The sequence below is a fragment of the Bos javanicus genome, chromosome 6, assembly GCF_032452875.1.
Source record: "Bos javanicus breed banteng chromosome 6, ARS-OSU_banteng_1.0, whole genome shotgun sequence".
In the NCBI taxonomy this organism is placed as follows: domain Eukaryota; kingdom Metazoa; phylum Chordata; class Mammalia; order Artiodactyla; family Bovidae; genus Bos; species Bos javanicus.
Window position 1 is genome coordinate 102,641,847 of NC_083873.1, and position 24,063 is coordinate 102,665,909.

At 38.8% G+C, this 24,063-nt stretch overlaps 1 protein-coding gene across 3 annotated transcripts in view; it reads left to right on the forward strand.

The window, feature by feature from the left end:
* Positions 1-474: 474 nt before the first annotated feature.
* Positions 475-24,063, forward strand: part of NUDT9 (nudix hydrolase 9) — a 37,204-nt gene continuing 13,615 nt past the window's right edge. The window contains exons 1-5 of one of the 3 annotated variants that reach the window (XM_061420763.1): positions 759-848; positions 7,793-7,907; positions 9,507-9,746; positions 18,935-19,030; positions 22,528-22,614. In XM_061420763.1, the coding sequence (XP_061276747.1) occupies positions 9,547-9,746; positions 18,935-19,030; positions 22,528-22,614 (383 nt within the window). In that variant the 5' untranslated portion in view covers positions 759-848; positions 7,793-7,907; positions 9,507-9,546. Of the gene's footprint in view, positions 849-7,792; positions 7,908-9,506; positions 9,747-18,934; positions 19,031-22,527; positions 22,615-24,063 lie in introns of all 3 variants that reach the window. The other 2 variants (XM_061420764.1, XM_061420762.1) reach the window with 2 other exon arrangements.

The window sequence follows — 24,063 nt, forward strand, 5'->3', positions numbered from 1 at the left end:
TATCAGATGTTGCCCTTGTCCCTCCTCCACGCTGTGTACTTATTTCACAGCTGGTTTTACTCCTCCGCAGGTTTGCTAAGGCCACACACGTCAAAGCCTCGTGAAATTTACCCATGACATGAACATCTTGGTAAAAAAAGAATACGGGAATTCCAAGTCTTTCGCCTATTTCTTTTCCCTGTAACCACTTGAAATCAGATATGACTAGGATCGTAACCTCTTCCTCCCTGGGGTGGAAAAAAAAAAAAAGGAGGGCACACTTCTCTGAATCCCCTTCCTTTTTCTTCTCCTTTCCAACTTCTCGGTTTCTTTCATCCTCCCTTTTCCCTACCGCTTTCTCGATGGTACCCCAAGACCCCTATCCAACCCCCCTCACAATCACCGGACCCGCAAGAATGAAAAGCCGAAGAAGGCCGGCGCTATGAAGCCTGCACCTCCTCGCTTTGCGGCGCTGTCGTAAAGTGCCGTCACGCAGTGGGGCGTTACGGCCGGGCCGGCTGTTTTCCCGGCAACTGGAGCTGTACCTTGCGCGTCACTTGGGGGTTCGAAGTGGGCTGTTATTTTGGGAGGCCAACTAGTCACTGTGTGTTAATGAGACTGACGTAGCTACTTCCTCTACGGAACCGGAGGGCTGCCCGGTCCCAGTACCCGCTGGATACTCGGGGCTCGGGGCTGTGGGGAGGGCGGAGGCTGCGGACCAAGCTAAGAGCTACCTCTCCGCGAATTTTCCGCGGGCCGCTGATGGCCGGAGGCTTCCTGGGGAAGACTTTAGCCGCCGTGTCCCTCTCTGTCGCCCTGGCCTCTGTGACTGTTAAGTCCTTGGGCAGTTGCAGCGTCGCGGCGTGCAGGTATTCCCGCTTCTAGCGCTGACTCCTTCTCCCGAGTCTTTCCGTTGCGGCTGGGAACCAGCTTCTGGTCGGGTGGTTTCAGGAGGCTCCGCTTGGGTCCCAGCTTTTTACAGCCATACGCACGTTTTTAAAAAAAGACTTAAATATTTCACCTGCCTTTTGAGAAAAGCAAGTGGTGGCACGCTTTCTCACGGTACTTGAAATTTGTCCTCTTCCGTGAGTCACTAACATTGTTTGTCCCCAGGGAGTTTAAATAGCGAACCGTTTAAACGGTGTAAAAGTGTAAGTCGTTATTCCTCTACTTCTCCATTTCAATGTAGATAATATATTTATTATTTACCTCTTTTTAAAAAAATTGCCTTGGATAAATTTAGGGATTTGTGGTATCTCATACTGTCTCCTCCTCTTATTCTTTTCTCGTGGTTTCTGAACACATGTCCTAGGTACCATGCCCATGCTAGGCATTGAGTAATAAACAAGTGTTGTGAGGCTGCCTCTAGGAGTGTGTGTGTTTTTAATTATTTTTGTCACCTCATTAGACACAAGGAAATTTCCTTCTATTTCTTCCATTTTTTTTCTTCTATCCACCCCCCACCCCCAACCCCCGCAACTCCAGTGATAGCCCTCTGGACTGGAAGGTTTCGGTTGAGGGTGTGTGAGCAAGTAGCAACAGGTGGACAGGCTGGAATCGTCCCCTTCCTCTTCTGATCCAGACTTTACACTTGAGGAGCAAATTTCCCTGCTGACTGTAGCCGCCTCAACTTTATTTCCTCAGTGTGAACTGTACAGATATTAAGCCGAAGTTTCTGCTGTGTTCTTTAATACCTAATTGACCATAGAGGTTCCAGCCCTTTTCTTTACATTTTGGTTTTGTCCTGGGGATCAACAAGTACTACAGACTTTTTGTTTGTAGGATGAGGAGGGAGAGAGGGCTGATTTCTGTGGTTACTGTCCCACTGCTCATGTAGGATGTTTCGGCCCCCTTATTTGAAAGGTATTAACTTCCCTGGTGGCTCAGACAGTAAAGTGTTTGCTTGCAAACCTGGGTTTGATCCCTGGGTTGGGAACATCCCTGGAGAAGGAAATGGCAACCCACTCCAGTACTCTTCCTGAAAAATCCTATGGATGGAGGAGCCTGGTAGACTACGGTCCATGGGGTCGCAAAGTCGGACACAACTGAGCAACTTCACTTTATTTCAAATGTAACTCTCTGGTGGGACATGGTGGTGGTGGTGTTGGGGTTTTTTGTGTTTGTGGTGAGGAAGCTGGATTTACATGGGAGCTCTTTTATTTTCTGCACAATTTTGCCGTGAAGCTGAAACTGTTTAAAAAAACAGAAGTGTTAAAAAAGCAGGTAGAATCCTTTGTTACTTTCCTCAAAGCACAGAGGGACTGGTATGTGGAAAATAAAAGACATAATGCTCTTGTTTAAAAAAAAAAAAGAGTTGACAAAACCAATGAAAGCATAGTGTTTCAAGCAAGAATGGTTTGCGTATCAAAGGAGTGTAGGAGATCCTGGGGACATTTTGATGAAGCCTTCTAATACTTTTACTAGAATTGATTTCACTCTGCTTTGACTTCAGTTCAATTCAGTTGCTCCGTCGTGTCTGACTCTTTGCAACCCCATGAACCGCAGCATGCCAGGCCTCCCTGTCCATCACCAACTCCTGGAGTCCACCCGAACCCATGTCCATTGAGTCGGTTATGCCATCCAACCATCTCATCCTCTGTTGTCCCCTTCTCCTCCTGCCCTCAATCTTTCCCAGCATCAGGGTCTTTTCAAATGAATCAGCTCTTTGCGTCAGGTGGCCAAAGTATTGGAGTTTCAGCTTCAACATCAGTCCTACCAATGAACACCCAGGACTGATCTCCTTTAGGATGGACTGGTTGGATCTCCTTGCAGTCTAAGGGACTCTCAAGAGTCTTCTCCTTGTCTATGAAGGTCTAAAAGTAAAGTTTGCTGTATAATGCAGTTATGTATAAAATGTAACAAACGGAATAAAAACAAAAATTGATGAATTCTTTGTTTGAAGACTTAGTATATAGATTTGGTTTTAACCTATTTATGTGTAATATGAAATTTATTTTCCCTCCAGTTTTATTGAGATAAAATTGATGTATAGCGCTGTATAAGAGTAATGTGTATATCATAATGATTTGAAACACAAACATGAAATGATTGTCACAGTAAGTTTAGTGAACATCCATCATCTCCTATAGACACAACATTAAAGAAATAGAATAAAAATTTTTCGTTGTGATGAGAACTCTTAGGATTACTTTATGTATAATATAGAGCAGTATTAGTTGTATATATCATGTTGTACATTATATCCCTAGTACTTACTTATAACTGGAAAGTCGTAGGGACCTTTTGACCACCTTTACCCAGTTCCCCACTGCCCTCCACAATCTTTATGAGTTAGTTTTTTGAAGTATAATTGACCTATATAACACTGTGTTAGTTCCTGTTATACAACGTAGTGATTTGATATTTCCATACATCTTAACATGATCTCCAGGGTGAGTTTAGTTACCATATGTCACCATACAGGGATAACAGTTACTCTCCACACCTTACATTTCATACACATAATTCATTTATTTTGTACCTAGAAGTTTGTACCTCTTCATCTTATCCCTTTCTACTTCTTTCCACCCCCTGCTGTCCTCTCTTTTGGTGACTACCTGTTTGTTCTCTGTATCTATGACTGTGTTTCTGTTTTGTTAGGTTAGGTTCCGCATATTAGAATCATACAGTAGTTGTCTTTCTCTTTTTTCTGACATTTCACTTAGCATAATACCCTCTAGGTCTAACCATGTCATCACAAATGAAAATATTTCCTTTTTTTTTTAAATAGCTGAGTAATATTCCATTATGTGTTGTGTGTGCATGATATCTTTATCCATTCACCTATTGATGGGCAGTTAGGCTACTTCCGTATCTTGGCTGTCGTAAATAATGCTGCTGTGAATATGGGGGTGCATGCATCTTTTCTAATTAGTCTTTTTATGTTCTTTAGATAAATATTCAGGAGTAGAATTGGTGGATCATATAGTAGTTATATTTTTAATTTTTTTAAGGAATCTCTACTGTTTTCTACAGTAGCTGCATCAATTTACATTCCCATTAGTAGTGTACAAGGGTTCCCTTTTCCCCACAACCCCATCAACACTTGTTATTTGTTGTTTTTTGATAATAGCCATTCTGACAGGTATGAGGTGGGTTTTGATTTGCATTTCTGTGATGATTAGTGATGTTGCTGCTGCTGCTGCGTCTCTTCAGTCGTGTCCGACTCTGTACCACCCCATAGACGGCAGCCCCCCAGACTCCCCTGTCCCTGGGATTCTCCAGGCAAGGACACTGGAGTGGGTTGCCATTTCCTTCTCCAATGCATGAAAGTGAAAAGTGATGTTGAGCGTATTTTAATGTTCCTATTGGTCATCTCTATGTCCTCTTTGAAAAAAATACGTATTTGGAGCTTCCACCCATTTCTTAAGTTGGGTTGTTTGTTTTTTCTAGTGTTGTATTATGTAAGTTCTTTGTATGTTTTAGATATTAACCAAGTATCAGATATATTGTTTGCAAGTATATTCTCCCATTCAGTCAGCAGCCTTTTTGTTTTGTTGGTAGTTTCCTTTGCTGCACAAAAGCTTTTTAGTTTAATGTCCCATTTGTTTATTTTTGCTTTTGTTTCCCTTGCCAGGGGAGACATACCCCCCAAAATTCTTGCTAAGACCAATGTCAAAGAATGTACTGATTATGTTTTCTTCTAGAGGTTTTATGGTTTCAGATCTTGCATTTAAGTCTTTAATTCATTTTGAAATTATTTTTGTGCATGGTGTGAGAGAGTAATCTGGTTTGTTTCTTTTGCATCTGTTGAAAAGGCTGCTGCTAAGTCGCTTCAGTCGTGTCCGACTCTGTGCGACCCATAGACGGCAGTCCACCAGGCTCCCCTGTCCCTGGGATTCTCCAGGCAAGGAGACTGGAGTGGGTTGCCATTTCCTTCTCCAGTGCATGAAAGTGAAAAGTGAAAGTGAAGTCGCTCAGTCGTGTCTGACTCTTCGCGACCCCATGGACTGCAGCCTACCAGGCTCCTCCATCCATGGGATTTTCTAGGCAAAAGTACTGGAGTAGGGTGCCATCGCCTTCTCTGGTTGAAAAGGCTACCTTTCCCTATTGTGTATTCTTGCCTCCTCTGTTGTAGATTAATTGCCCATATAAGTGTGGGTTCATTTCTGGGCTTTCTTTTCTGTTCCATTTATCTGTTGTTTTTTAGTCTCTGTTTCTTTTATTTCTGTTCTGGTCTTTATGATTTCTTTGCTTCTACTAGCTTTGGGTTTTGTTTTTCATTTTCTAGTTCCTTTAGGTGTAAGGGTTGGTTGGTTGGTTGAGATTTTTCTTGTTTTATGAGAAACAAGAAACCTTGTTTCTCATGACTAACTTTTACTTTACTTCTTAGAACTGTAGGTCCCTTAATTGTTCTCAAGTTGATTGAAAATAAAATTGTTTAGAAAATAAACTGTGCTAGGAAATAATAAAACAGAAGTAAAAAGTAAATTTACATCGGGATTGGTGGTGCTAAACTCTGTTAGATCAGCTTCTGATCTCTCTATGAAATCTGAATGAAAGCCTTGCTGGCTACATCAAAGTCTTGCAGCCCTGTCTACATGTTGGTTTTAGCCCAGTAAGACTTTTGTCTGACTTCTGACCTGGAGATAAAGATAATAAGATAATAAATTTGTATAGTTTTAAGCTGCTGAATTTGGGGGAATTTGTTATGGCAGCAGTGAAAAAATGAATACATTGTGTACATACTCTTAAATATATCTTCTTTATTTTTTCTACCATTTCTGTGTAAGATGGGATCATACTATACACACTTTCTTGCATCTTCCTTTTCATTTTCAACAATATCGTATGAAAATACTGTCACTTGATGTCATTATTTCTAATAGCTACTTAATAGTCATCCCATGGTGTAGCTGTTCTAATATTTACTGAGCCATCCTTACATTATTGGGCATTTCCTTTAATTCCCATTAAACATTGCTGAAATAAACACTTTTTCTATGTATAATTGGTTATTTCATTTTTATGGGATAGATTAGTGGAATGAAATTACTTGAGTTGCAGGGTGTAAGTATATTCATCTTTATTGCCAAATTACTTTACAGAAATGCTGTAGCAGTTCACATCTCTACCAGCAATGTATGGGAGATGGTGTTACCTTTTTAAAGGTTTGTTAGTCTAGATGGAAAAAAGAATTTAAGGTTACTTAAATTTTCATTTCTTTAATTGCTAGTGATTATAACTGTCTTTTAATGTTTATTAGCCAGTTGGATCTGCTCTTTTTGATTGGTCATAATCTGCCCAGTTTCCTATTCCAGTTCAGCCTTTGTCAGTTTATACAAACTCAATATATTATAGTTACTAGCCCTTTGAATGTCATCTACATTATAGTTTGTGATTTGCTTTTTTCACTCCGTTCATTGTGTCCTTTGATACACAGATGTTTTCGTGTTGATACAGTCTGATTTACTGATTTTCTTCTGTCGTTCGTGCTTTCAGTCATATCTGACAAATCATTGCCAAATTCAATGTCATGAAATCTCTCTCTATGTTTTCTTTTAAGAGTTTTTTAGTTTTAGGTCTTAATGTTTGGGTCTTTGATCCATTTCAAGTTAATGTTTGTGTATATGTAAGCTATGGGTCCATCTTCATCTGTTTGCATGTGGGTATCTAAACCTTCCCAGCACCATTTGTTGGAAGGGCTGTCCTTTCCCGTTTGAGAGTTGACACCCTTTTTTGAAAATCATCTGACTATGTATGTAAGGGTTTATGTCTGGGCTCTCTATTGTATCCTATCGGCCTGTATACACACACACACACGTATGTATCTTTTTTCATATTCCTTTTCCATTAAGGTTTATCACAGGATATTGAGTATAATTCCCAGTGCTATGCAGTAGGACCTGGTTGTCTATCCATGTTATATATACCAGTTTGCATCTGCTAATCCCAAACTCCTACTCCTTCCCTCTCCCCCTCCGTCTCCCTGTTGGCAACCACAAGTCTGTTCAAGTCTGAGTCTGTTTCTGTGTAGTAGATATGTTTATTTGTGCCATATTTTAGATTCCACATATAAGTGATATCATACAGCATTTGTCTGACAGAGACATTTTTGGGCATCAGTTGAGAGTATCACATGCTTTTTTCCTTCATTCTTTTAATGTGATATGTTACTTTGGTTTATGTTTGTATGTTGAACTGTTCTTGAATTTCAGGAATAAATCCCACTTGATGATGATGTATAATCCTTTTAATGTGTTGCTGAAGTCCGTTCACTACTATCTTTTTAAAAAAAATTATTTATTCACTAATTTTTGGTTGTGCCAGGTCTTTGTTGCTGTGCATGGACTTTCTCTAGTTGTAGTGAGTGGGGGGCACCCTTTGTTGGGTGCATGGGCTTCAGTAATTGTAGCGTGTGGGTTCAGCAGTTGTGGCTCGTGGGCTTTAGTTGCCTTGGCATGCAAAATCTTCCTGGACCAGGGATCAGACCTCTGTCCCCTGCATTGGCAAGTGGATTCTTATCCACTGTACCACCAGGGAAGTCACGTTCACTGCTGTCTCGTAGAGGATTTTTTCATTGATATTTTTTGGGGATATTGGTCTGTAGTTTCTGGTAGTATCTTTGTTTAGCTTTGGTATCAGGGTAATAATGCTGATCTCATAGAATTTGGAAGTATTCACTCCTCTTCAGTTTTTTGGGAAGCATTTGAGGAGTGTTAGTGTTAATTCTTCCTCAGATGTTTAATAAAATTTATCGGTGAAGCCATTGATTCCTTGTCGGGAGTAAATAAATAAGTTTTTTAAAAAATTATTTGTCCTACCCCATTCACATTTCAATACTTGTCCTTTTTTTTTTTTTTACATGATTCAGGAGATAACCCAGGATTGTTGATTGCACTTTGTTTTCATGCTCTCTATCTGGATGAGTTCCTTCAACTTTTATCTTTCATGACCATAGCGATTTAAAACGTATGGACCTTTATTATGTAAGATATCCCTTAATGTGAGTGTGTCCTGTATTTCCTTATATCTAGACTCTGATCATATATTCTTATAAGGAATCCTCAGAAATGATTGCTGTGTACTTCTCACTGTATGTATGATATCAAAAGGCACATGGATTTGACTTATTTCAACACCCCGTCACGTTAGTGTTTTTCCAATTGGCCATTTATCTCAAGTAGGGCTAATCATTATTGTGAGAGCAGGAGAAGGGAACTGTTCTCAGAATCCCCTCTGTCATATTAGAGACCCTAATTTAGGGCCATTAGGAATTTTGATCTTTAAGAATAATGAGAAGGCATTTACATTTTTAGTCAGGAGGAGAAATGAAAGATTTTTGTGTATGGTATGGTGTAAAGGTTAAGTTTCAGTTTTTTGTTTTCCTTTTTGTGTATATACTATCTAATTATTTTAGCTCTACACTTATTTTACTCTAAAGTGCTTTGAAAAAAAAATATTTACTTTTATTTTTGGCTGTACTGGGTCTTTGTTGCTGCATGCAGGTTTTCTCTAGTTGCAGCAAGCAGGGGTCCTGTCTAGTTCTGGTACCTGGGCTTCTCATTATGGTGGCTTTTCTTGTTGCAGAGCACGGCTCTGGAGTGCGTGGGCTTCACTAGTTGTAGCACGTGGGCTCAGTAGCTGTGGCTTGTGAGTGTGTGTGCTTCAGTAGTTGTAGAGCATGGGCTTAGTTGCTCCATGGCATATGGAATCTTCCTGGACCAGGGATTGAACCCATGTCCCCTGCACTGACAGGTGGTTTCTTAACTACTGGAATCATCAGGAACTCCTACTCTAAAGTTTATAATATGTACCTCTATCAGAGTCTGGCTTCAAGTAATACTACATTAATTTGAGTACAGTGTAGGAACCTAACAACAGTATATCTCCATTTCCTTTTCTTCTTTTGTGCTATTTCTGTCATCCATTTTTTACATATGTATGTTAGACCAGAGATCCCCAACCCCCAGGCCCTATTGGAAACTGGGTCACACAGCAGGTGAGCAGTGCGCAAGCAAGTGAAGCTTCACCTGCCGTTCCCCATTGCTTGTATTACCACCTGAACTGTTCCCCACCTCAGTCACTCCCATTACCACCAGGCCTGAATTATCCATCCCTGCCCCCTCACCCTGATCGGTGTAAAAATTGTCTTCCACGAAACCAGTTCCTTGTGCCAAAAAGCTTGGGGACTGCTGTGTTAGACCATTAGCTTATTTTTTTTTTTTTTTAAATGGATTCCTTCATGTAGGCTTTAATAGTCTTTCTTTACATTTGTTTTTATGGTTGAATTTTTATTATAAAATTATCTTCTCCAACATTTGTGCTAACAAAAGTAAACTTCTGTCCCTTTTTCTCAGCTAAAATAAACTCTGTGAGTAAGTTTCAATTAGTAAGATTTAGCAATATTTTTATGTTTGTAAATAGTTTCACAGATATTGGACCTTTATTCCAGTATGCATCAAATTAGGATTTTCTGATTTTTAAGTCTTTGAAAAGTTGTATTTTGAAGACTGTGAATTAGGTTTTTAAGTTAATTTAAGTATTTTGTACTTACATAAAACGTTTTTTTTTTTTTTCCCTTTCAGAAACTCACTTTCATCCTGTAGATTTCATGTTAATTCCAACATGATGTCTGGTTTTAATGGTACCAAAGAGAATTCCCACAACAAGGCTCGGACATCTCCTTATCCAGGTTCAAAAGTTCAGCGCAGCCAGGTTCCTAATGATAAAGTGGACTGGCTTGTTGAGTGGCATGACTATAATCCTGTGGAATACACTGCAGTTTCTGTCTTGGCTGGACCTCAGTGGGCAGATCCTCAGATCACGTGAGTAAATTAGCTGGTGTTAGCTGGGTAGGAGACTTTTGGAGAAGGTAATGGTTGTGTTTGTAAATTGTCATTTGATAGCAGAAAAATAATTTTTATCTAGTGCTTGACTTAAACTGTTTCCACATTTACTTGAATTTTTGCCAGAGCTATTCAATTCATGTTTATTTATTCTTTTGGGGGTTTTATGATGATCTTTCCAAATAGGTAAATCTATTTAATCGTAGAGTTTTTTATTTTATGAAATGACAAGTGGTAGTTTCTGTTTTCATTTCTTCTGCTTGGGTTATCAATAACATCTTTTGTGGTTATTTTCCAACATAGCTACTTGTGTTTGAATAGTGAAAATGTTTTTCAGAAACTTTTTCTGGATTACTAACAACAAGGTGATGATAAAATTTGACCATTGTGAGAAGATAGAAAAGGGATAGATAAAGGAGAGAGGAAAGAGGAAAACAAAAAACTCAGGCAGAAATGTTTTGATTAGAAGTAGAATGGCTGAATGAATACAAACATAAGACCTGTATATAGGCTATCAACAGGAGACCCACTTCAGACCCAGAGACACAGACTGAAAATGAAAGGTTGCAAAAAGATATTCCATGCAAATGGAAGTTAAAAAAAAAAAGCTGGAGTAGCAGTATTCATATCAGATAAACAAGACTTTAAAATAAAGACTGTTATAAGAAACAAGAATGCTACATAATAACCAAGGGATCAATCCAAGAAGGCGATACAACAATTATAAATATTTTTGCCCCCAGTACAGGAGCACCTACATACATAAGGCAAATGCTAGCAACCCTAAAAGGGGAAAATGGCAGCAACTCAATAATAGTGGGAGACTTTAATACCCCACTTCCCCAGTGAACAGATTATCCAGACAGAAAATAAATAAGAAAACACAAGCTTTAATGACACAATAGATCAGATAGAATTAATTGATACTTATAGGACATTCCATCTGAAAGCAGCAGAATATACTTTCATCTCAAGTGCACATGGAATATTCTCCAGGATAGATCATATCTTGGGTCACAAATCAAGCCTTGGTAAATTTAAGAAAATTGAAACTGTATCAAGCATGTTTTCTGACTACAACACTTTGAGATTAGAAATCAATTACAGGAAAAAAAGAAACTGTAAAAACATGAACACATGGAGGCTAAATAATAGACTACTGAATAACAAAGAGATCAGTGAAGAAATCAAAGAGGAAATAAAAAAATACATAGAAACAAATGACAGTGAAATCAGGATGACTCAAAACCATGGGATGCAGTAAAAGCAATCCTAAGAGGGAAGTTAATAGCAATTCAGTTCTTCCTCAAGAAATGAGAAAAATCTCCAGTAAACAACTTAACATTATACTAAAGCAGCTAGACCAAGAAGAACAAACAAAACCCAGAGTTAGTAGAAGGAAATAAATCATAGGCAGAGCAGAAATAAATGAAATAGAAATGAAGAAAACAGTAGCAAAAATCAATGAAACTAAAAGCTGGTTCTTTGAGAAGATAAACAAAATCAATAGACTTTAAGCCAGACTCATTAAAAAAAAAAAAAGGGGGATTCAGATCAATAAAATTACAAATGAAAAAAGAGAAATTACAACTGACACCCCAGAAATACAAAGAATCATTAGAAGACTACTATAAGCAACTCTATGCCAATAAAATGGACAACCTGGAAGAAATGGACAAATTCTTAGAAAGGTACAGTCTCCCAAGACTGAAGCAGGAAGAAATAGAAAATATAGACAGACCAATCACAAGTAATGAAATTGAAACTGCAGTTAAAATTGTCCAACAAACAAAAAGTCCAGGATAAGATGGCTTCATAGGTGAAATGTATCAAGCATTTAAAGAAGAGCTAACATCTATCCTTCTCAGTTCAGTTCAGTCGCTCAGTTGTGTCCGACTCTTTGCAACCCCATGAATCGCAGCACCCCAAGCCTCCCTGTCCATCACCAACTCCTGGAGTTCACTCAAACTCATGTCCATCGAGTCAGTGATGCCATCCAGCCATCTCATCCTCTGTCGTCCCCTTCTCCTCCTGCCCCCAATCCCTCCCAGCATCAGAGTCTTTTCCATTGAGTCAGCTTTTCACGTGAGGTAGCCAAAGTATTGGAGTTTCAGCTTTAGCATCAGTCCTTCCAGTGAACACCCAGGACTGATCTCCTTTAGGAGGGACTGGTTGGATCTCCTTGCAGTCAAAGGGACTCTCAAGAGTCTTCTCCAACACCACAGTTCAAAAGCATCAGTTCTTTGGCGCTCAGCTTTCTTTATAGTCCAACTCTCACATCTGTACATGACCACAGGAAAAACCATAGCCTTGACTAGATGAACCTTTTTTGGCAAAGTAATGTCTCTGCTTTTGAATATGCTATCTAGGTTGGTCATAACTTTCCTTCCAAGGAGTAAGCATCTTTTAATTTCATGGCTGCAGTCACCATCTGCAGTGATTTTGGAGCCTCCCAAAATAAAGTCTGACAGTTTCTACTGTTTCCCCATCTATTTCACATGAGGTGATGGGACCAGATGCCATGATCTTAGTTTTCTGAATGTTGAGCTTTAAGCCAACATTTTCACTCTCCTCTTCGACTTTCATCAAGAGGCTTTTTAGTTCCTCTTCACTTTCTGCCATAAGGGTGGTGTCGTCTGCATATCTGAGGTTATTGATATTTCTCCAGGCAATCTTGATTCCAGCTTGTGCTTCTTCCAGTCCAGCGTTTCTCATGATGTACTCTGCATATAAGTTAAATAAGCAGGGTGACAATATACAGCCTTGATGTACTCCTTTTCCTCTTTGGAACCAGTCTGTTGTTCCATGTCCGGTTCTAGCTGTTGCTTCCTGACCTGCATATAGGTTTCTCAAGAGGCAGGTCAGGTGGTCTGGTATTCCCATCTCTCAGACTCTTCCAAAAAATTATAGAATACTCCAAGCTCATTCTGTGAGGCTATCATCTGCCTAATACCAAAACCAAAGATATCACGAAAAAAGAAAATTACAGACCAATATCACTGATAAACATAGTTACCAGAATCTTCCAACAAAATACTAGCAACACGTTAAAAGAATCATACACCCTGATCAAGTGAAATTTTTCCGAGGGATGCAAGGGTTCTTCAATATATATAAGTCAATCATTGTGATACACCATGTTAACAAGTTAAATTAAAAAAACACACACACACATAGAATCATCTCAAGAAATGCAGAAAAACTTTTGACAAAATTCAACACCCATTTATGATAAAAACTCTCCGGAAAGTGGGCATAGAGGAAACCCACCTCACCATGATAAAGGCCATATATGACAAACCCACAGGAAACATCAGTGATGAAGAACTGAAAGCATTTCCTTTAAGATCAGGAACAAGACAAGGATGTCCACTCTTGCCATTATTTTTCAGTATAGTTTTGGAAGTCCTAACTGTGGCAGTCAGAAAGGAAAAAGAAATAAAAGGAATACAAATTGAAAAGAAGAAGTAAAACTGTCACTGTTTGTGGATGATATGACTATATATAGAAAATCCTGAATATGCCACCTCTGATTTGAGCTAATCAATGAATTTGGTAAAATTACAGGATACAAAATTAATGCACAGAAATCTCTTGCATTCCTATATACTAACAATGAAAGATCAGAAAGATAAATAATCCCAATTACTATTGCAACAGAAAGAATAAAATACCTAGGAATGAACGTACATGAGAAGGTAAAAGGCTTCCCTGGTGGCTCAGACGGTAAAAGAATCTGCCTGTAATGCTGGAGACCTGGGTTTGATTCCTGAGTGGGGAAGATCCCCCTGGAGAAGGGAATGGCAACCCACTCCAGTATTCTTGCCTGGAGAATTCTGTGGACAGAGGAGCCTGGCAGACTATAGTCCATGGGGTCACAAAGAGTTGGACATGACTGAGTGACTAACACTTTTACTTTCAAGGAGGTACTTGAAAAAGTCCTGTATTCAGAAAACTATAAGACATTTTTGAAAGAAATCAAAGATGACACAAACAGATGGAGAGATATACCATGTTCCTGGGTTAGAAGAATCAATATCATGAAAATGACTATACTACTTAAAGCAGTAGTTTTGATGAAAGTTTTACTTTCATTTTAGTTTTGAAGGATTTATTAACCAAAGAAACCACACATCACACAAACAATTTCAGTATTTAATAGAAGGTTATTTGACTTAATTTCAGTGTACAATCATTAAAAGAGAAATAAAAACAAAGAGAAAAGTAACAGCATGTATATCACCAAATTTGGACCAACCAACCTCCAGATCTAGACAGTGCTGTTAAGTCCCTCATTAACAGCAATCTGGAGTCCTAATTGGGAAAAAGTCCCAGGTGGTGTGTCTACCCTGTGGGTGAGACTTCAGATTGTAGTTTTGGGGGCTTCCACTTAACAGTTCCAAGCAGCAAACTGATATCATCATCAATTTGTCCACAAAAATGCAGCTCTGGTTTTACTTTAACTTTTTGCTGTTTGTTTCACCTTGTGAGTCATGAGGGGTAGGAAAAGTGTCTCAGGCAGTAAATAATCCACCTGCAATGCAGGAGACCTGGGTTCAATCCCTGGGTGGGGAGATCCTCTGGAGAAGGGAATGTCTACCCACTCAGTATTCTTGCTTGGAGATTCCATGGACAGAGGAGTCAACTTCTTAGATCCTGGAGGTGGGAAGTGGGGTTGGGGGAATTGGCCAGACCCTCAGGGGCTTAAGAGAATCTAAGACCTACTCCCTGTCTTATCTAAAGTGCCACCTGACTTGCTTTCCTTGCAGGCAGGCACAGAATCTTTGCAGTATCCAGGGAGATCAGAGGCCTGCTCTCCTCCTTTTGATGTCTGCACAAGACTTCTTCCATTTTAATTTCCCTAAGATAAGTCTATGGATTCAGTACACTGCCTATCAAATTACCAGTGGACTTTTTCACAGAATTAGAACAAAAAATTTTTAGTTTTTGTGGATCCATATAAGACCCCGAGATACCAAAAGCAATCTTGAGAAAGATACCAAAGCAATCTTGAGAAAGAAAAAATGGAACTGGAGTAATCAGGCTCCCTGACTTCAGACTGTACTACAAAACTACAGTCATCAGGACAGTATGGTACTGGCACAAAAACAGAAGTATAGATCAGTGGGACAGGATTGAAAGCCCAAAGGTAAATGCACATACTTACGGTCACCTAAGTGACAAAGAAGGCAAGAATGTTCAATGGAGAAAAGACAGTCTTTTCAACAAGTGGTACTGGGAAAACTGGACAGCTACATGTAAAAGAATGAAATGAGAACACTCTGTTAACACCATATATAAAAATAAAACTCAACATGGAATAAAGATCTAAGTGTAAGACCAGACACCTATACAACTCTTAGAGGAAAACATAAGAACATTCTTTGACATAAACCATAGCAATATCTTTTTTGACCCACTTCCTAGAATAAGGAAAATAAAAACAAAATAAACAAATGGGACCTAATTAAACTTAAGAGCTTTTGTACAGAAAAGAAAACTATAAATGAGATGAAAAAACAACCTTAGAATGGGAGAAAATATTTGCAAATGAAAGCAACCAAGAAAGGACTACCATATGACCATAATTCAAAAAGACACATGCACCCCAGTGTTCATTGCAGCACTGTTTACATTAGCCAGGACATGAAAGCAACTTAGATGTGCAACTGCAGATGAATGGATAAGGAAGAGGTGGCACATATATGCAGGGGAATATTACTCAGCCGTAAAAATGACAAAATTGGGTAACATTTGTGGAGATGTGGATGGACCTAGAGTCTGTCATAGAGTGAAGTAAGTCAGAAAGAAAAAAGTATTGTATATTAATGCATGTATGTGAAATATAGAAAAATGGTATAGGTGGTTTTATTTTACAAAGCAGAAATAGAGACACAGATGTAGAGAAGGGACATGTGCACATGGACTGGTGGAGAAGGGGGAGTGGAGTGAATTGAGAGTTTGGGATTGACCTGTGTACATTGCCGTGTGTGAAATAGAGAGCTAGCGGGAAGCTGCTTGTAGCACAGGGAGCTCAGCTCAGAGCTCTGTGGTGACGTAGAGGGGTGGGAGGGGAGCGGGTGGGAGAGAGGCCCAAGAGGGAGTGTATATGTGTATACATATACATTTACATATGTATACATATGGCTGATTTATTTTGTTGTACAACATTGTAAAGCAAGTGTACCCCAATTAAAATAAATACTTTGACTAAATTCATAGAAGTGCTGTGTTGATTTACATTTTATATTTGTTTCTTTAGATAAATACAATGATAGAGTTGTAAAATGTACTGACTACAAGCTAGGCACTGTACTAAATGTTTTATAAGCAGTGTTTTATTCTTATAACTATTCTGGAAGGCAGACAGGGTTGTTATTTCTCCTTTATAGGGAAAAAAAAACACACAAAAAATGGAAGCACAGAAAGTTTGTCCTTTACATATGGTCATGGAGCTAGTAAATGGGATAGGTTGGCCTTTAACTCAGTATGACTTTAGAATTTATGCCCTTAACTACTCTGCTAAATGGCCACTCTAGTTTTGGAATATTTTATAAGTTTGATTTAATTGGTAAATTTATTGTAAATGATAGTCCTCTCAAGGCATTATTTAGTCAGTTAAATAAACATTTTTGCTAGTTGGGTTGATCTAGTATTAGTTCATTAGGTTGTTAAACTTTACCAGTCACACATTGCTGTGACTTGATTTTGACCCCCCGTTTCCTTATTTAATCCAAAGATGTGTTTGTGGTAGTATTTGAGTTGTTAATTAATCATGAAGCCAACTTGTGAAGAAATTATTACCTGTAAATGAGTTCCATTTCCCTCATTTTAGAGGCTGTATTGATATATATTTACATGTACATTATACATACACATGCACAATTAGAATTAGTGACATTACAAGGGGCGCTATACAGTGTAAATGGAGGAAGACTGAATGAGTCTTCCTGTTTCATTCAATTTATTTTTTATAAGTTAAATTTGTATCAATGTCTAAAGCCTTACTAATGTTAATATTTAAATTATAACTAGATTCATGCTTTCCCCCGCCAGAAAATGGCTCTCTTTATCTAAAATTTTATTCTGAAACATTTCCAACATAGAAGAAATTTGAAAGAACTTTACAGGGGACACTCATAACTCACCACTTTGATTTTCTTATTACCATTTTATTATACTTATTTCATCACATATATATCCATCTATCCCTCCTTCATCCATCTTGATTTTTGATGTATTGGTACATCACTGCCTGTATACTTCAACAAGTATTTCATTAACTGGCATTCAATATTTATTTAGTTTCTTTTATTTAAAAAAATTTTAATGGAGTATTGTTGATTTACAGTATTGTGTTCGTTATCAGTTCAGTTCAGTTGCTCAGTTGTGTCCAACTCTTTGTGACCCCATGGACTGCAGCATACTAGGCCTCCATGTCCATCACCAACTCCCAGAACTTGCTCAAACTCATGTTCATCGAGTTGGTGATGCCATCCAACTATCTCATCCTCTGTCGTCCCCTTCTCCTCCTGCCCTCAATCTTTCCCAGCACTGGGGTCTTTTCCAATGAGTCGGTTCTTCTCATCAGGTGGCCGGAGTATTGGAACTGGAGCTTCAGCTTCAGCGTCAGTCCTTCCAATGAATATTCAGGACTGATTTCCTTTAGGATTGACTGGTTTGAATCATATATATATATATACACACATATGCTGCTGCTACTGCTGCTAAGTCGCTTCAGTCGTGTCCAACTCTGTGCGACCCCATAGACGGCAGCCCACCAGGCTCCCCCATCCCTGGGATTCTCCAGGCGAGAACACTGGAGTGGGTTGCCATTTCCTTCTCCAGTGCATGCAAGTGAAAAGTGAAAGTGAAGCCGCTCAGTCGTGTCCGACTTATTCTCTCTTTTTTAGATTCTGTTCCCATGTAGGCCATTACAGAGCACTGAATAAAGTTCCCTGTGCTGTATTAGCGAGTTCTTACTAGTTACCTGTTTTATACATAGTAGTGTGTATATGTCAATCCCAATCTCCCAGTTTACCCCCCTCCCCCACCCTGATACCCATAAGTTTATTTTCTACATCTGTGACTCTCTTTCTGTTTTGTAAGTAAGTTCATTTGTACCATTTTTTTTTTTTAAGATTCCACATTTAATGGTGAAATTGTAGAGTCCCAAGAACATTATAACTCTGGTTTTATAATTTCATGATTTTTACCATTTAATTTTATAGGTATGTTAGAAGTTTTGGGAAAATGACTGCATCATTCAAGTTGGAAACTATTTCCAAAACAGAGCGCAAATATCTCTATGCTCTTGCTTACTGGAATTAAAGCAAGAAAGGAAGTGAAATTTGTGTCAGAACTGCCTGTGAACTGTCCAGTGCTATATAACTCTTTATTCACTCAGTGCAGTTATGTCAGCAGCTTCATAATGGTGAAGAAAGTAGTTTATTTATAGCTTTAAAAATATTTTTATTGAGTGTGACATAAATGCAATGAACTATACATTTCTTAGGTGTGCAGGTGTAGCTCAGTTAGGTTTTATATTTATCTAACTCTCTAATCCAGATCCGTGTCCAGATCAAGATCTGGAGTAGTTCCAGCTTATATCTGTTTTAATCTACATCATGGTTATTATTTCCAGCTTATTATTTTAATCTGTATCATGGTTATTATGAAGTTTGTGGGGTGTTTTCATGTTTTTTGGGTTTTACTTTGATACAGATATTAATCAGTGTACATTAGAAGACATTAAAATTACTTTGAGACAGTAGAAACAGCAAAATGTCAGAAGGAATCTCACTTTTAGAAGTGTTTATTAATAGGAACCAGTAACTGCCGTATTGTGTCCACAGACAAATCCGCTTTACTGATAGTAATGTATTCTTCTCTGTAGGATGTAGGAGCAGTTCCAGTTTGCCTGCCATTAGTCCTTCCCCACAGGGGTTACAACGTACCTTCTTGTCTTATAAAGTCTTTTGATTAAACAAAAAATTTTTGCCGGAAAGTGTTTTGAAGGAATTGATGAGTTTGTAAATGAAAACTAAATTTGTACTAAAAATTTAGTTTCAAGGATACTGGGTGTTATAAATAACTGGCTGGCATTATTAAGCTGTTGGTAATATTGGATCATTATTTCTTATTTTGCATTGGTATTCTCATTACAGTGAAAGCAACTTCTCTCCCAAGTTTAATGAAAAGGATGGGCAGGTTGAGAGAAAGAGCCAGAATGGCCTGTATGAGGTTAAAAATGGAAGACCTAGGTAAGTACTGTGGTGGGGCATCTTACAATAATGGGTCTTTAAAAGGTAGAAAATAATTGTCAATGAAAATTCACTTAACAATCAAGGTAAGAAAAAAGCAAATTTTATGTAAACCAAACTAAGAGTTACAACTTGGAAGACAGACTCTCAGGAAGCTCTGCGAAGTGTCCCACCTGTTAGAAGATACTGTTGTTTAGTCACTAAGTCTTGGTGAACTCTTTTGTGATCCCATTAGGGATTTCCCAGGCAAGAAAGGGGATCCTCCTGACCCAGGTATTGAACCCACATCTCCTGCATTATTAGCAGGTGGCTTCTTTACCACTGAGCCACCAGGGAAGCCCTGTTAGAAGGTGTAGTCATGTTCTTTTAAGAAGTTACATTGCTAGTGTCAGAAGAAAGGGAAAATAATAATCTTTATGGTCATGAAAGCACTCTCATCTTTGAGGAGGTCTGGTTAATGTACAGATACACTGCACGTTAGGGATGCTAGGAGAGGCCCAGATGGACACACAAAATTTTTGGTCTAAATTTTTTTGTCCTGCCTTAAAATACACATTTTATTTTATCAATGTAATTAACATTTATTAAGGGCTTGCTTATGTCAGACCTTGTCTGAAATAATTTATATATGTGATTTAATTAAATCATAATAATAACCCTGTGGATGGATATTTTTAGTTCCATTTACAGATAAGTAGAGAAAATGCAAGTAGTTTGCATATGGTGAGTAAGTGCTGGAAGGAATTGAATGCATCTTCTTATAACTTTACCTTGAAATAGAAATAATAGCAGTTGACTCTTGAACAAAATGGGGCTTAAACTACACAGGCCCACTTATACATGGATTCTTTTTCAGTAGTAAATATTACAGCACTGCTCCATCTGAGTTTGGTTGAATACCTGAATGTGGAACCACAGATAGAGGGGAACTGTGTGTATAGACGGTAGACTATAAGTTTATATGGAAGCATTGTTCAAGGGTCAACTGTAATTGAATAAATTAACAGAAGGAAAGGATTAAGAATTGTATTTCAGTGATTATTTATAAAATGAGATAATACTTTTAAGAATTTATCCAAATATGTAAGAGTAAAAATAAGAACAACCTAACAGTTTAAGATCGTTTTTTTCTTTTGGCCATGTCGTGCGGCAAGTGGGTGGGATGTGGGAATCTTAGTTCACCAACTAGGGATCAAACCTGTGCCCAGTGAAAGCGTGGAGTCTTCACCACTGGACCACCAGGAAATCCCTCTTTTTGTACTTTTAAAAGTGATTTTCCTACACAACTCGAAAATTTTCAGTTTTTCTTAAGTCATCATAAAAGGAAGAAATGTAAAAATAAGCATGCCTCCAATAAAAAAAAAAAGAAAAATCACAGATTTGGTAATCATACGTATCACCTTGTAGAAATTTTGCAAAAGCTAAAAATATTTTTAGTTCTTCTAAAGCAAGGAAATAGTAGTGCTCCTCTCATGCCAACCTGGTCTTTCAGTTTTGCTAAATTCTTTCTTTGTTCATAGCTTACTCACTTTTCTGTGTTACTGAGTCTTTTCAAGTCAAACTTGCCTTGCATTTGACTTACTCCTTAAGTTCTCTTCTGGGCAAAATATGTTAGAAGATATTTACACATATAAAAGGACAGAAAAGGCAAAGGAAAGATAGCCTGTTTTAGTCAAGACTCTCTTGATTAATGGAAACCAACTCTAGCTTGCCTGAGTAAAAAAGTGAACTTTACTCTAGGACTACAGAATCATCTCAGGAATCCAAAGCAGAAATGCAGCTAACTTTAGGAAAGGGTAGAGTTTGGAAATCCATTAGAACTGTCTCTGCCTTATGTCTGCTTTCCTTTATATGTTATATTTGTTTTGCTTTTTCTGCAAATAGCTTTCTCTGTTGCTCAGGCAGTAGGGTAATCTATATATCTTTGCTACAGCTTCTAGTTTATCAGTTACAGGCTTGGCCTTTCTCTTAATATTGGCTTTGATCATTTGTATTCAAGGGTGTATGGTTACATGGAATAAAACATAGTTACTGACCACCCTGCTCCTCTTCCTGAATTTGCAAAGTAGAGTAATTGTAACCTGGCCAAGTGTCTTGCCTTTCTGTTTTTATTTGCAAGTCTTGCTGAAATATTTCTGAGTCCAGTATAAAACAATATAAAAATTGACTCAATTTTAATAACAGTCACAAAGAAGAGCAAAATAAAAAAGAGTGGCTGGGACTTCCCTGGGGGCGTAGTGGTTGAGAATCCATCTGCCAGTACAGGGAGCATGAGTTTGATCCCTGGTCCAGGAAGATCCCAAATGCTGTGGAGCAACTAGGCCTGTGACCCACAACTTCTGAGCCCACGTGCTGCAGCCACTGGAGCTCCTGTACCTACAGCCCATGCTCCGCCACAAGAGAAGCCACTGAAATGAGAAGCCTGAGCACTGCAGAGGAGAAAGCCCCTGCAGCAACAAAGACCCAGTGCAACCATAAATAAAAAAATAGTTAAAAAGATAGCTGAAAGGGAAAATTTGACGAGTTGTTTATTTACTTTCACATACTGGGAGGACCAAAGATATTAAATAGATAAGATTGCAGATTAGGGCATTTCATTTTACATAATGAAAGTTAAACATTTAAGGAATATTGACTGGAAGAAAATTACTCAGGCGTGAGTGTGCCCTGTTTATCTGATAGACTTTTAAACATTGGGTTGTGGCATTAGGTTAAATAGTTGTTGGCATTTTTATAAAATTGTTTTTAAAAATAGAATTTGGTATATTTGAAATCTTGAAATATTAAGTATTTCTACTTCATTATATGCTGTGTGCTGTGGGCTAAGTCGCTTTAGTCATGTCCAACTCTGTGCAGCCTTTATGGACTGTGGCCCTCCAGGCTCCTCTGTCCGTGGGATTCTCCAGGCAAGAATACTAGAATGGGTTGCCATGCCCTTCTCCAGGGGATCTTCCGACCCAGGGATGGAACCTGTGTCTCTTATGCCTGCCTTCACTGGCAGGCAGGTTCTTTACCACTAGCACCTCCTGGGAAGCCCTCATTATATGCTACACAATATCTATTACTGATAATAAAAATCTAGAACCCACTATGAAATAAATGGACTTTAAAATGTAATCAAAACTATATGAGTGAGACAGGTTGTAAGAGAGTGAAGTATGAAAAGAGGATGATGAGAAAGGGAAGAGAAGTGTGGATATACTGGATAAAGCATTGCTGTTGCAGAGTTAGACTGGGATTAGTGCAGAGCATTTCAGCCTTCCAGATTTAAAACAACTCTGGAAATGAGATCCTCCTCCTGGAACAGGCCCAGGCATGAAAGAAAAGTTAAATAACACTGTAAAGAAATACGTGCTTTGAATGTCAAATATGTAATAGTGCTAATAGATTTGTGTGGGGATCTGATTTCCCTCTTAGCACCTTGTTTTGGGCCATATCAAGTTTGGTTCAAAAAGATGAGTACGTTCAGTTGGTTTTATGGTTTTTTGTTTTTCCAGAAATCCTGCAGGACGGACTGGACTGGTTGGCCGGGGGCTTTTGGGGCGATGGGGCCCCAATCATGCTGCAGATCCCATCATAACCAGGTAAGAGCTGAAAACACATTTCAGTAACAAAGAGACAAGTAATTGGAAAAATACAGACACTAACCATGTTTTTACATGTCCATCGTATACATATGCAAATGTATGTATGTATATGTATGTGTTTATATATATAGTTATCCCTTGATATTTTAGGGGATTGGCTCTCGAAGAGGCCCCTGTGCCTCAAGCAGGTAGCAAAATCTGTGGATATACAGGTCGCTTACATAAAATGGAATAGTATGGTTGACCTGTCTTATCCGTGGGTTCCACATTTGTGGATACAGAGAGCCGACTGCATGTGTATGTGTGTGTGTCGGTATATACACAGGCATATATATATATATGTATGTATGCAACCTTGAAATTAAAAGGCGCTTGCTCCTTGGAAGAAAAGCTATGAAAAACCTGGACAGCATATTAAAAAGCAGAGATATTACTTTGTCAGCAAAGGCCCGTCTAGTCAAAGCTATGGTTTTTCCAGTAGCCATCTATGGATGTGAGAGTTGGACTGTGAAGAAAGCTGAGCGCAGAAGAATTGATGCTTTTGAACTGTGGTGTTGGAGAAGACTCTTGAGAGAGTCCCTTGGACTGCAAGGAGATCCAACCAGTCCATCCTAAAGGACATCAGTCCTGGGTGTTCATTGGAAGGACCGATGCTGAAGCTGAAACTCCAATACTTTGGCCACCTCATGTGAAGAGCTGACTCATTTGAAAAGAACCTGATGCTGGGAGGGATTGGGGACAGGAGGAGAAGGGGACGACAGAGGATGAGGTGGTTGGATGGCATCACCGACTTAATGGACATGGGTTTGGGTGGACTCCAGGAGTTGGTGATGAACAGGGAGGCCTGGCGTGCTGGGGTTCATGGGGTCGCAAAGAGTCGGACACGACTGAGCGACTGAACTGAATTGAGCTGTCTTTTCTTGCTTTTGGTCTTGATCACCTCCAAACCAACTTCCAAACTTTTGTCAACAATAAGTGGGTTTTCTGAAATACAAATTGCTAACAGCTTTTAACCTGCTTAAAAACGTTCTCTGGCTCTCTAAGCAGATGAATTTGATGAATTCTTGGCCTACTTCAACCTCATCATCCATCTTTCCCTCACTGATGTTCATACTGCCATGTACACTTTCAGTTTCTTGAATACATTATTTTGTTTTTATAACTTTGTTTCCTCCCTCTGCATCCTTAAAATCAGATTTGTCTTGTACTAATTGTTCTTTCATTTCTAGCTATCTGTACTCATCAAGCTGTCAGTCTTACAGTTTATTCACCTACATGTCTAGCTCCACTGCTAGGCTGTGAACTCCTTTAGGAGGAATTACAGATGGGGCTTCCCTGATAGCTCAGTTGGTGAAGAATCCACCTGCAATGCAGGAGAACCCAGTTCCATTCCTGGGTCTGGAAGATCCACTGGAGAAGGGCTAGGCTACCCACTCCAGTATTCTT